This window comes from Equus caballus, chromosome 20 (genome assembly GCF_041296265.1).
Source record: "Equus caballus isolate H_3958 breed thoroughbred chromosome 20, TB-T2T, whole genome shotgun sequence".
In the NCBI taxonomy this organism is placed as follows: domain Eukaryota; kingdom Metazoa; phylum Chordata; class Mammalia; order Perissodactyla; family Equidae; genus Equus; species Equus caballus.
The window spans coordinates 12,084,448-12,098,657 of record NC_091703.1 but is presented as its reverse complement, the minus strand read 5'-3'; the positions used below and the strand labels follow the sequence as shown (position 1 = coordinate 12,098,657).

General features: G+C 41.9%; 1 protein-coding gene and 1 long non-coding RNA gene across 11 annotated transcripts in view; one reads left to right on the top strand and one right to left on the bottom strand.

The window, feature by feature from the left end:
* LOC100063291 (N-acetyllactosaminide beta-1,6-N-acetylglucosaminyl-transferase) overlaps positions 1 to 14,210 on the bottom strand; it is an 81,056-nt gene that overhangs the window by 3,788 nt on the left and 63,058 nt on the right. For 3 of the 4 annotated variants that reach the window (XM_023624445.2, XM_005603563.4, XM_001494568.6), the window contains exon 2: positions 3,993 to 4,085. The exons of the other annotated variant lie outside the window; for it this stretch is intronic. In XM_023624445.2, coding sequence (XP_023480213.2) covers positions 3,993 to 4,085 — 93 coding nt within the window. The remainder of the gene's footprint in view (positions 1 to 3,992; positions 4,086 to 14,210) is intronic. 4 annotated transcript variants of the gene reach the window in all.
* LOC102148205 (uncharacterized) overlaps positions 1 to 14,210 on the top strand; it is a 117,523-nt gene that overhangs the window by 60,340 nt on the left and 42,973 nt on the right. The gene's annotated exons all lie outside the window — the stretch shown is intronic.

The window sequence follows — 14,210 nt, the reverse complement described above, 5'->3', positions numbered from 1 at the left end:
ATGAAATTGCTGTTAGCAAGATTGATTTTCCTGCACTTTGCAGGCTACGTTAGAAACCAATCAAGAGATTGAAGTAATGACTTAATGCAAACCGGAGTGCTCATTCAGTTAATGATTGCCGTGAGTGGGAAAGGAAGGGTATTAGAGGCAGAGCACGGAGGGACTGACAGGACGTGGTGATTCATTCGATGTGTCTGGGAAGAAGTACAAGAGAGAGTGAAAATCACTGGGGAAAAGAGCCAGGCTGGTGGAAGTTAAACAATAACTGGGTGGTGAGAAGAACTGAATGCCTAGGCAGCATGAACATGCTTAAGAAGATGGAAGTTGACAGGAGAGAAGACTTCAGTCTGGACCAAGCAAAGGGGGCATAGACAACTTGGTCCTCAGGATAGAGGCAATAAGATCTGAGATGCTGAGAATGCAGGAGAGTAAGGGGATAATTTAGGAGGACCCACACATGACTGTGACTGCAAATGGTGGCTTTGGTTGTGAGTACAGGTAACTTTTCCTCTTGAAACAAGAGGGAACAATGAGAGAATGGTCTGAAATCTCTAAGACAGAGGAAAAGGATGACATGACAAAGGAACATATGGGGGAACTGTGATGAAATGTCTTGAAAGTTCTTCCTAAAGTTGACATTATCACCTTTTGAGAGTGGAAAGGCTGTTTTAACATAAGAGTGAGAGCTTAAAGATGAACAGGAAAGTTGAAAAGGTGTATGCTGGAAAAGGCACCAGGAAAATAATGAGGTGAATAAAAGAAGTACAGGCAGGAGGGTCTAGATGAAGTTAGATAGCAGGTCCCTGTGGTGGGTAAGTTTAGGACAGTTCAGTAACATTCTCCAGCAGTGTTCTGCTAGGGAAACACAAATGGCAAAAAGCAGATGGTGCTAATGATTGAGTGTAGGAATTGGGCTTGGAAGGTCAAATGGCAAGGGAACTAAAATGTTACTGAGAAGAGCACCGCACAGTGGCTCACAGCACATAGGCTGGACAATGAGTTCTCAGAAGGAAACTAGTAGAAGGAGGAAGCCAGAAAAGTTGAACCTCTGGAAATCTCAATTATAGAAAAGCAAACACATTGAAAACAACAACAACATATTTAGGTGCAGGGATACAGCAATGAACAAACTGGTCAAAAATCCCAGCCCACTTGAAGCTTCTGTTCTGGGGATAAAGACAATAAGGATGTAAGCTGGTGAAGGAAAGTAGCAGAGGTGACAGAGATTGTAATCAGAGATGGGAGCTCCAAGTTCAAGACCATAGAGCTGGAACAGTGCGCTGCGATTCTGAGGGCTAAGAGGGCTCATAAAGTAGGGACACACTCTTGGGTCTGAACAAATCCTATTACTCCCAGCCAAGGGGAAAGGGTTCAGGTTGTATTACTGACTTGCTGGTTTGGCATGCAATGTTCCACCTCCTCTGGATTGGGCCTGTCTCTTCTCCCTATATGGTGGTTTGAGGGACGGTTTTTATGCTCTGAACTCTATAAGGCTGTTAGCTGTTCTTTGGCATAACAGGCATTAAGAGAAGAAAAATGAGACATTGGCCTGAGTGAGGCTTGGGCTACCCAAGCTTTGTGCCGTGTGTAGGTTCCTGGCCAGGGGCTACGGTCATGGCCCCTACCTGTCATGTGATCAGGAAAGGTCCCTAGAAGAATGCAAACCTAACCAGCCTATACCTTCTCTACTGGGGAAGGGTCTGAATACAGGTGATGATAGGGAGACCGCAGGTAAGGGCTCTATTTGCGGGGGTGCGCAGCTGATGCACAGTGGAATGGGAGCTTCTGTGGCAGGGGAGGGCTGGAGCTGCCGGGTAATGACATCACATGGGTCCCTGTTGTGGATGTTGAGGTCCTCCAGTGTTACAGCTGGAGAAGAGGTAGAGAAGCAGATCAGAGGATGCCTGCAGTGGTCCTAGAGGGAGGGTGATAGGGGTTACGGAAGGATGTGGAAAAGACATGTCCCGAATATTGGGACCCTGACTGATGGTGTTGGTCCAATTTCTAAAGAAGACCCAGGAGATCACAGAGCAAAGCAACCTCCCCCCATCCTCCTCCTTCCACTAGGAGGGCAGGCTGTGATGAGAATGCAAGCAGGTGGCATGAGCCACTTCTGGGGAAAATGTGGGCTGCTTAGGTAAAGATATGAATATGCTTGAGAATGGACTGAAATTTCTCTACCGTGACATGAGGATGTTGCTGTCCACAGCGGAAGGGGACTCTCAAGAGACAGACATGAGAAGGAGGCTGAGAGTAATGGAGAGCCGTAGAGAAGCAGATTTAGAGGTTTTCATCTGAAATATTAGGTGTAGAGGAGATCGACTGATAAGTGAAGCCACAGATTGAGTGGAATAACAAGGCTTTACCTTGTTATCACAGGAAGAAAGGTCAAACCTCCATATTCACTCACTAGTTCATTTGCTTGATCACTCCCTGAATAAATATTCATTGCATGCAGTTATGGGCTTACTTGTGTCTCTCCCCCTGGTTCATACGTTGAAGTCCTAACCCCCCCAGGGCCTCAGACTGTGACTGCATTTGCAGACAGGGTCTTTAAAGAGGGAATTAGGTTAAAATGAGGTCATGTGGAGGGTCCTAACCCGATATGACTGGTGTCCTTATAGAAAGAGGAGATTAGGACACAGGTAGACACAGAGGGAAGACTACGTGAAGACACAGGGAGAAGACAGCCAGCTGCAAGCAAAAGAGAGAGGCCTCAGGAGAAGCCAAACCTGCAGCCATCTTGATCTCGGACTTCTAGCCTCCAGGATGGTGAGGAAGTAAATTTCTGTTGTTTAAGCCCCGCAGTCTGCAGTACTTTATGTTAGCCCTAGCGAACAAACACATATGCCCACTACGTACCGGGCAACAGTGTGAGCGGAATGTACACTAGGACCGACAAAAACCCTTCTGCATAAGGTTCCAGAGAAATAAAAACTATTTAAGGTTTCTAGTTCTTGTCCACTTGGAGGAGAAATCTCTCTTGTTAGTATCACCTGCCGTCGAGTCAGAACTGCAGCAAACACCTCCGAGCCACCCGGAAGCCTGTCTGTAGGGGGCAGAGGCTGACGTGAAGGATGGGAGTCCAGCTCCCGTGATATCACTCCTCATCCTGACCACTTTTCCTTCCTAACCACTGCACTTCCAAAAGTAACAGAAAGAGGAATAAACAATAAGACAGCAGCTATTCCACTGCTGGGTATTTATCCAAAGAACTTGAAAACAGAGATGCATAAAGATACATGCACCCCTATGTTCATCGCAGCATTATTCACAATAGCCAAGACTTGGAAGCAACCTAGGTGCCCATCAAGGGACAAATGGATAAAGAAGGTGTGATATTTATACACAATAGAATACTACTCAGCCATAAAAAATGATGAAATCTGGCCATCTGTGACAACATGGATGGACCTTGAGGGTATTATGCTAAGTGAAATAAGTCAGAGGGAGAAAGTCAAATACCGTATGATCTCACTCATAAGTAGAAGATAAAAACAACGACAAACAAACACATAGCAACAGAGACTGGATTGGGGGTTACCATGGGGGAAGAGGGGAGGTGGGTGGGCAGAGGGGGTGAGTGGGCTCACATGTGTGCTGATGGACTGTGACTGGTTTTGGGACGGTGAACATGATGTAATCTACACAGAATTCAAAATATATTATGATGTACATCTGAAAACTATATAACGTTATAATCCAATGTTACTGCAATAAAAAAAAAAGTAAGACAGCAGAAACTAGCAAGAAGAAAGTACTATTATAATCTAAATCTACCTAGGTAATTATGAGCTGGAGAATGTCTGTGAGATGCTTAAATGTATTTTTCAAGGACCGTGTCTTGAAGCCTCTAGCTCCTCTACTTAATAACTCACAGATTGGTCTAAATATACCAGCAGTTCTCTCCATGAGAACCCTGTATTCCGCAACTACCTCCATGCCAACACCAACAAGCAGTATGGCCTCAAAGTGTGAAATGAATGCCTCACCATGGCAGCCTCCATGTTTATCTTCCATGTCAATCCACTTCACAGCTCTGAGGTTACCGGTCCATGATGCATTTGGCATGGAGCCAGGGACATCTGCAATGTTGATAAAGAAGAAAAGCAAAAATGAGAATCAAGAGGCAAAGTGTCAAGTTCATCGATGAAGCCTTCAAGCCATGCTTATTTTCTTTCAGTATATTATCTTTCACATCAGCCTTTTCATCATGGGTGCAAGACCCCAAAGGCTTGTGATGTGAATAATTAGTGGTTATGAGCCTAGCCTTGCTACCAGTAAAAAGAATCTACCGATTTTTTTCATAATGTGTGCCCAAGCCTGCAAAATAGAGTTTAAGAAATACCATAGCGTGAAACCATAAGGCAGCTGAAAAAGTTGGGGAGTTTTGGTCTCTCTCTCAAGGGCCTTAGTAGAATTTACTTTGAATCCTAATATTCAAATTTTTTAGGACTTTCCAGATGACTTCTATCTTGAAGTGAAAGGTCAAGAAACAAGCTTCTCTATGTCCTTAGTGCTAATAAGTGAGGGTGATTCCAGAGTCGTTCTTATATGAAATTGCACTATTAGGCAAACAGAAGGAAAACATCTTCTTCACTACATGTGGAACTCATAAACAAATCCTTTAACACACTATCCTTTTTATTTGTTAAAGTATTTCTCGAGCATTTGGTATTGCCAAGCATTGTGCCGGACACTGGGGACGGAGAGAGAAACAAGACATGATTTCTGATTGCCCAGTGACAATGAACTGTTTACCCCAAGCAACAGGCTTCAATCTTGGAGTTTTTCCTAGGAAGATTGGTGTGCACTGATCCATTCATCGTCTTTATTTCTTTCAGTTGTTCTTTTGATCGAAAGTTTAACTGATGACTCATTATCTGATTAGTACATTACCTAATTCAGCTGTGAAATGTTAAGAGTTAATCTTGAAAAAGGGGGAAGGAGGCTTGAGGTTGCTATCTTGCTAAGTCAAGGCTTCTCCAGCTCAGCGTTATTGACACTGGGGCTGGATAATTCTTTATTGTAGGGCCTGTCCTGTGCATTGTATGAGGTTTAGCAGCACCCCTGGCCTCCATCACAAGATGCCAGTAGTGCATCTCTCCCAATTGTGACAATCAACAATGTCTTCAGACGTTCCCAAATGTCCCCCAGTTTGAGAAACACTGTGCTAAGCTATCTCAAATAACCTTCTTTGTCTCAAATTTTGGATAGGTCACAGAGATTGAAGGGTCCATTTAATCATATAGAGTATCATCCCCAAGATTTCCACTACTGGAAAGGGAGTATATGGAAATCAACATAAGTGCAACTAAAGGAGGAATATTTTATTTCCTAAGAGCTGCAGCAATTTTCACCAGTGAGAAATGCAGTCTGAACATAATTTTAATGTAATCGCACTACACAAATGGTATCTGGAGCCAAGCTGCAGCAATTCTTTCTTAGAAGAGCTTCTCCAGTATTGGTAAGACATAATGTGGTAGGCAGGATAAGGCCCCTCCTTCCACCAACATACACTCGAAGAAGTCCCCATTCTAATTGCTGGAACCCGAGAATTGTTACGTTACATGGCAAAGGGGAATTAAGTCTGCTCATCAGTTGACCTTAAAATAGAGAGATTACCCTGAAACACCCAGATGGGCCCAATGTAATCATAAGGGTCTTTACAGTGGAAGACGGAGGTGGAGAGTTGGTCGCAGTGGTGCAGTGTGAGAAGGACTTGATTTGTCTTTGCAGTTTGAAGACAGAGGAAGGGGCTAAGGAATCTGTGTGGCCTCCAGAAGCTGGGAAAGGCAAGGAAACGGATCCTGCCCAGACCCTACAGAAAGGAACGTAGCCCAGCCAACGTCTTGATTTTAGCCTGATGACACCCATGTCAGATTCTGACCTATAGAACTGTAAGACAATACATTTATGTTGTTTAAACTGCTAAGTTTGTGGTAAATTGTTACAGTGGCCAATAGAACCCTAATATACATGCTAATGAGAAAAAAATAACCCAAGATGATGGATACTTTTTAATAGGAAAAAAAATTGGACAAGACTAATACTTTTAAAGAAGTTTGTATTAGTCACATAAAATGTTTTCCTCTTTAAAAACATTAATAAAAACATGCATTTTCAAAAGAAAAAAGCTCTTCTCTTTTGCCCTGATGTCACCTTATAATTATATGATCATTTAAATCAAGAACTGGACCGAGGTCTTGCAACTAAAATTAAATTTGGCTCCGCCTTTCCTGTAAATAGCATGAGTTTTTATCCCCTAAGACTCTCTATAAGGCAAGATTCTTCCTTTCTTGCTGCCAAATTTGGAAACTTTGCTTATAAATGTTGACTATTTAAGAAAAATACTATTAAGCAACACTTCTTCCTATTGCTTTAACTTGCATTTTAATACTTTAAAAACTATTTTAGTGTTTGCCTATCCAAAAGAAGCTTCCCTATTTTGTTCTTAGCACACATTTTAAAAGAATTTAAAATAAAACTTGGCTTAGTTAAGTTGGGGGGTGGGGATAGGGCAGTCTGGAAAGCAAAGAGATAATTTAGTATATTTACTCATGTCAGCAAGGTTAGCCGACATGTATGTGATTTCTATGAGTCTATTTTGGTTAAATAACTATAGCAGAAAAGCATGAATAAAACACTGCCATGACAAAACCCCCTTACCCTCCTTTAAATGATTACATTTTTAAAGGGACGAGATATTTTTCTTCCCCTTTCATTCTCATTAATATTGATCATCACAAACTGACTCTTACTCAGAATCACATTCCATTATTCTAGAGATAAAATCATGACATTTATAATTAATGACTGCTGTCTTTGAAATAAACACATAACACCGATTAACCTCATGCTAACAAAATGACAAACCTCAACTTCTGTAGTTTCTGTTTGATGATGTGTCTCAAACATGTCTATTTAAATATTATTCATGTTTGTGCATAAAAAATTTCATTTTTAAAAGTAGAAGTGAGGAAAGGAACAAACAGCTGAAGTTGAATTCTACGTTGTCCTTTTTTGCAAAGAATCCCGAGGCACAGAAATATCTGGTGGGAATGAGCACAGACTCTTGCTTTTCAAGTGAATTCTCGGATTGAGAGCATCCATGTCATCTGGGAGCCTCTTAGAAACACAGAACGTCAGGCCCCGCCTGAGCGCCCGGGGCTCTGGAGGCGCTGGATTATAATCCACAGTGCTAAGAGAACACAGCTGCTTTTTCTCCTCTCCCCGCAGTCTTTCCCTCAGCCTTCATCAAGTTTCCAGTTTAGCCTCTCACTCTCCTATTCTCACTCAAATTCTGCTCTGCTCGTATGAAGGAATGTGGTACTCTATACCTTTTCATCTTTTGGTTAATTTAACGAACTTGTCCCCACTGCTGGAAATACATTTTAATAGACCTCTCACATCACCTCCTTGAAGACAATCAGCCCACCTGTTCCAGGGAAAAGCCATGTTGAGCAGAGGGCTAGTCCTCATGATGCCTTTGACTTTACAGCATTTGGCCCACAGGAGATGCTGGCTCAGTGTGAAAGGAATGAATGAGTGTGGCATGCAAGATTTGCCCCATCAACTTAGTCTTTAGTGCTGATGGTGGGGATCACTTAGCTTGCATGTGGACCAGACAGGCCGGGTTGCTACCTTAGTTCCCCAAAAGGCCACTGTGATTTAAGGTGTAATAATGTTCTACTTCTCAGTATTGAAAAGTATTTCTTCTACCCTCATAGCAAGGACCAACCTGTATTAGTTTGTCACACAGCAACTGCTTAGGTGGCCATCAATCATCTATTCTTGACATCTGCCCTGCTTGGTACAACTGGCTTAGGGAGGAGATAAACACTCAACAAGACTTCTGGTGACAGCTCAATTCGACTACTTTGTAATATTCGAATTGGTTGTTATTCTGAGGAGATCAATGGCAAGCAAAAGACTGAATAGCCTAAATGTATAGTGTGCCCACTATTCAGTAAGTGATTTAATTTGTCTTGGTTTAAAACATACAGGGAGACCCCAAAGTTATGATCCTATCCTCTGTGCCAACATCTAGTTTCTCCTTCTACTCTCTATAAACATCTACTGAGCCTAACTCTGTTTCCTGTTTTTCTCCCAGAGATTGACCTCAGGCCGAACCCCCTGATGGAAGTGACACTGACCTAGGGATTGGGGGATTTAGTTCTCATCCCAGCTTTGTCATTAACCAGCTGTGTATCCTTGGGCATCATTGAACATGTCCCAGGCTCAACTTTCAAATGACGTAGGTAGATTAGATCAGCACTTTTTCAACCTTTTAGACTCCATTCCACAGAAAAACAATTTTATACCATCACACACACATAGATAAAGTAAATGAAAGTTTCACAAAATACTTAGGCTTATTACCTGCAATGCACTTGTTTTTTATGTTATTTTCTAGTCTAATCTCATGTTAAAAATTCTGGCTAAAACCTAATAAAGTGATTCACTGGATTCACTAATGGGATATACTCCTATTTAAAAAATACTGGACTAGATGATCGTGTTATTATTGTTGCTGTTATGACTATGATTATTGTTTGTCAGGATTCTAGGAGGGCAGTTCTGGGGCATATGGGTGTGAATCTACCCTAAATCACAAATATCCTAGGAAGGGTCTATTTTGCATTATTTCTAGAATAGCGTAACAAGAAGACACCAATATTAGCAGAGAAAACATTTTAAACTATAAGATCCAATCTTCGTATTTGCTCTTCATAGGCTTATTTAAACAAAGATTTGAGATAAAGTTTACAGAGTAACCAGGAATGTTTTCCTTGGGGCTTAGCCTTTATTAGTCAAATAACTATATTTGTTGAATAAATGAATATGATTCTTTGAAATGTAAGCTTTATTTATATTGACTTGACTTTCTCCTTATTGTTCTTAACCAGTGTTGTCCTCATTTGGGGAAATGTGGCATACGTGGTGACAAATCCAGCAAGTGCTTATTACTGAAGCTCAGATATATGCTTTCTAACTTATTAAATAAACAAGGAATTTTGGTTTTAAATGTCAAAAGTCAATGCTGATGTCAGGGTATTGAAAGAGGTTTTCTCACAATCTAACTGAACTGATACAACTCCGGAGAATCAATTTGGAACTGTGTGGGAAAAGCCGCCATAACTGCCAATTCCCTTAGGCCTTTGACACCAATAGCTTCAAAATAAGCCGAGGAAATACGTTTTCAAATGTGAAAATCTGTATGTGAAGATGTTCCTTATGACATTCAGTATACATCATGACTAAGAGCACAGACTTTGAAGTCAGACAGTCGACATTTCAATCCCTAGTTCTGCTGTTACCGGCTGTGTGACCTTGAACAGTTACATAATCTCCTCAAGACATCACGTACTAACCTTCACAAGCTCACAGGGTTTTGTGAGTGTTAAATAAGATAGTGTGTGTGTGAGCTTGGCACAGCGTCTGGCACACTTGACTGCTCAACAGACGGCTGAAAACACAACCCCTCCATTAAAATCAAGGGGACGGTGTAGCTGTGCACGAGGATGCTTTTTTAACTAAAATCCAAAGCAAGTTTCTCAACCTCGGTGCTGCTGACATTTGGGCCAGATAACTCGTGCTGCGGGGGCTCTCCTGTGCACTGCAGGATGTTTAGCAGCATCCCTGGTCTCTACCCACTAGATGCCAGCAGCAGTCGCCCCCTGAGCTGCCCCCACACCCCGAGTTGTTACAACCAAAGATGTTTCCAGATATTGCCAAATGTCTCCTGGGGGGCAAAACTGCCCCTGGTTGAGAACATGATATTGTACATTATTAATAAAACCATGTACAAATATTTGCATATGAAATGAAGAAATATTTTTGGTGTATAAAACCTTTTTTAATGTTATATATTGCTTTTATATTTTTAAAAAAGTTTATTTACATACATCTGAGCTTGTTTACTTTGCTGATTTAGTAATGATGCTTGTAAATATTCTAAGAAGAATTCAACAAAAGAAAAAAATACACAATGTTCCTTGTCGATTAGCTTTAACAATAAAAAAATGGAAAATTACCTAATAACCCAGGGAAGGTAGGGTTAAATAACTTGTAGCCTCTTTTTCTTATGGTTAATTGGGGTCATTTTTAAAGATTTTATTTTTTTCCTTTTTCTCCCCAAAGCCCCCCGGTACACAGTTGTATATTCTTCGTTGTGGGTCCTTCTAGTTGTGGCATGTGGGACGCTGCCTTGGTGTGGTTTGATGAGCAGTGCCACGTCCGCGCCCAGGATTCAAACCAAAGAAACACTGGGCCGCCTGCAGCGGAGCGCACAAACTTAATCACTCGGCCACGGGGCCAGCCCCAATTGAGGTCATTTTTAGAAATAAAAAGATACATTTTTGTCTTTGCCTACCAGTAGTTCATTAATCATTTAGGATTTTTAATGCGTGAAACTTACTAAAAGAGATCCTGTTTTGTTTCATGTGGACGTTTTCTAGAGTTCTGCAGTCCCTGAGATAATGACATAGCATTCTTAGAATTATATCTCTGAGGGCCGGCCCCATGGTCGAGTGGTTAAGTTTGTGTGCTCTGCTTTGGCGGCCCAGGGTTTCGCCAGTTCAGATCCTGGGCAGTGACATGGCACCGCTCATCAGGCCATGCTGAGGCAGCGTCCCACATAGCACAATCAGAGACACTCACAACTAGAATATACAACTATGTACTGGGGAGCTTTGGGGAAAAGAAGAAAAAAAAAAAGATTGGCAACAGATGTTAGCTCAGGTGCCAATCTTTAAAAAAAAAAAATCTCTGCATTCAGTTGCTAATTGCCAACAAACTGACTCCTCCTTGGTTGTAAAGGAAAAGATAGAATGAAGAAAGAAAGAAAAATCCAGAATTTTAGACTCAAAGGGATTTCAGAAATTTTAATATGCTTTAACATTTGAATAGGTTCCCTCATTGCCAAGTAGTGCAAACTAGAGCCCAGGAAATTTAAGTGAATGGCCTAGGAGTGACGGGCTAAATAACTTGATTTTGTTTCAAATAATGTCCTCACTTATTCAGTTTTCTTACATGCCTCCTATGTTCTAGAGTAGATGCTGGGGGTAAAGCCATGAATGAGAGCTTCTTGGAGCTTATGGCCTAGTATATCCATAAGGGTTTGTATTTATTGATACTTTTACTAGCAGTCCGGCACCTCTACTCAAGAGTCTTTCCTGGACAGTCTTCTGGTGAAGGACAAGAAAGGTCAGCGGAGCCTTTAGAAAAGTGGGCAGCCCTTGGCCCAGAGCAGTTCAGGTTTCCACACAATCCTGGCCTAAAGGCTGACCTGGATCCCCTGACCCTCTGCCTACATTTCTCCTTGGCTGTTTGTCATCTTTAGCTTGTGTCAAACACCCTTTTAATTATGGCAAATGTTTCTGAGGCAGTGAAGGCCTTCAGTTTCACTACTTCCAGACTTGTAGGCTGACAATTTTCCCTTCCTTCCTCCACTAAACCATGACATTCCTCAAAATTCTTCGCCTTCACGATGATCCCACATCCGCTAGTTAATCCCTTCCAGCTATGACTGTTGACATTTTGTGCAGTGCTGGGGCCCCCAACTGATTTCTAATCTGCTGGCAGTTCTTCAAGCTTCGCCTGGCTTTAAAAAAAATTATACAGCTATTTAAAAATAAATCTATTTTTTAAAACTTCAGCCGAAAGTGGCGAAGCACAGAAATCCAAATCTTGAGCCTCACGCCAGACTGAATCACAAAGTCTGAGGACAGGACACAGCAGTCTTTTTTTCCAACAAGCCTTTGTTTTAAGAAAGTTTTAGAAACTTTTAGATGGGTAGAATTTGAGGTGGATCTCGAATGATGGGTAGAATGCAATTAGCTAACAGTATTGCCCAGGAAGCAACACCATAGTGACTGCATGGAGCTAAAAATGATTCTAGCGCGTGAGAAGAGCCCAAAATTTGACCCATCCACTGGGCTGCACCAAAATTATGCTATTGGAGAAAGAATTTTAAAAAATCAACCTTTAAGAACGATTTCCATTCTAAAAAGTATTGCTTTCAGTGGCACAGTGCAAGTTTCTCAACTTCAGCTCTCTGAGAATAAACCTGGATAAATAATTTGTCTCTCAGCATCTTCTCTCGGTACTTTCTCTTAAAGAGTTTGATCTGTGTGAGTACATGTTGTACTTTTTGTTTTTAATACGTCAAAGCAAAATAAGTTTCTTTTCATCTGATTTGCTTGTCTTTAGAGCAAAATTCTGTTAATTCAGTGTAGAAAAGAAATATTGAAAAGAAGAGCAAATGCGTTATATTTATATGCACTATTCTGTGCTGTTATTTCTCACGCCCCCACCCCCGCCGCACTATTTCGGTTTAAGGAACCCTCTATTTGGCATCATACCTTTCAAGCAGCCAAGAAATAACTATTAGTTTCTCCTTGTAACTTTCCTCAAGCTACTCTTTTTTCCTGAGAGTGGGAAGTTTTGTGAGTAAAGTGTGAAACCATTAGCAAATTTATTATAACGAGGTTGTTTCATGAAAGTTTGAGGTTGAGTGGCCACAATGAAAAGAGTGGGCCTTTTATTGAAAGGTTAATGAGAGCACTGGGAGGGAAAAACTCACAGCGTCTGCCCACTGTTTGGCTGGTAAACCATTCACTCCAGCGCCAGAGTAACCTTCGCGGGGGAGCTACTTAGGCGGGGCTGATTTCTGGCACGAAGAGGAGGGAAGTACTGTCATGTCAGACGTTTATCAGGCGTTCCAGGAATACCAAAACATCTACACAAAGGTCAGGACGCTATCTTCCTTATACGGATAGATCCATCCTCAGACAAGTGGCCAAACATCTAGCAAACACTCTGTAAACTGTTGAGCAAAAGAAAGGAAGGAAGAGGGCACGAAAGAAAGAAGAAAGAATTTGAAGTAATGTTTTCAAACTTCAGAATATGTCAAAACTTTCTGGAGAGCTTATTAAAATAAAGACTGCTGGATCCTATCCCCAGAGTTTCTTTTTTTTCAATTGAGTATAATTATACATAGAAATACATAGAAATATCTACATAAATAAGACATAAATTATATTCGTTTCAGGAGTACAACATAATGATTCGATATTTGTATACGTTGCAAAATGATCACCACAGTAAGTATAGTTACCATCCATCAGATTTTCAGTTGAGCCCCCAGCTGATATGCAGTCTACTGCAGTTTTTCAAGCCTTATGTGGCTAACAATAGTGTCACTTTCCTTTGCTGGCACTGCCCTAGCTCAGGTGCTCGAGATCTCTCACCAAGACTATTTTAATTGCCTACAAACCAGTTTCTTTGCCTCCAGTCTGCCCACTTCATTGGCAATACCACCAGATGGCTCTTTCTATAATCAGTGTTGACCCTGTTGCCCTCCTATTTGGGGGCTGAGGGATTACTTTGAACCATCCTCCCTGTGTCCGTTTCTTCATCACTTTGAGATGCCCACCAACCACTCACCCTATGAAATATGAAACCGAAGTCAGACTCGCCATCATCCCAGACCTCTCCTGCCGGTGCCCATTCCACCTCTTACTAGAATTCTGACTCCTCACCCCATTTCTCATTTTACATTGCCCCTTCTGCTCCCCTTGGACTCAGTTTAATGTTTATTTCCTCTCTCAAAAGAACTGGCATGTTTTTCTTTTGCTTCAGATTGCCAGGAAACAAGCAGCCCGCCCCAGCTAGCTCCTCAGAAACATAACCCCGGCTGGGTCCAGCAGTTCACTGCTCTAGATCACATTCTGGATGGAAAGATAACAAAATGCTGACTGTGGCACATAAAGATTTTTGCAATTTTGTCCCCAGATTGCAAACTGAAGACGGGCAGTCCATAAATCACATCTGATTAAGAGGCCTGTTTGGTTTGATCTCCATGGAAGGGGGCGTGGAACGCTGAAAAAAACAGATTTCCTGTGAAAGTCTGGACAGCCAACGCCCCTTGATAACAATTCACTGGGGCTTTGCACAGCCAGGAGCTCTCCTGCCGGCCTGGGCCCCGCCATGCTGGGCTCACTCATTGTCTGCCTGGCCCTGTCCACATGCAGTTTGTAACACTGGGTGTCCAGGCCTCATCTTTCATCACGGTCCTCACACACCTAGCTGTCCTGTCACCCTTTTGGGAATTCCTGAGTTGGTCTTCCATTTTCACATAGTTGCCTGTACCTTGGCTTATGCAAATGTCTAAGATAGAAAATAAGGTCAAAATAAGTCCTAGGGGT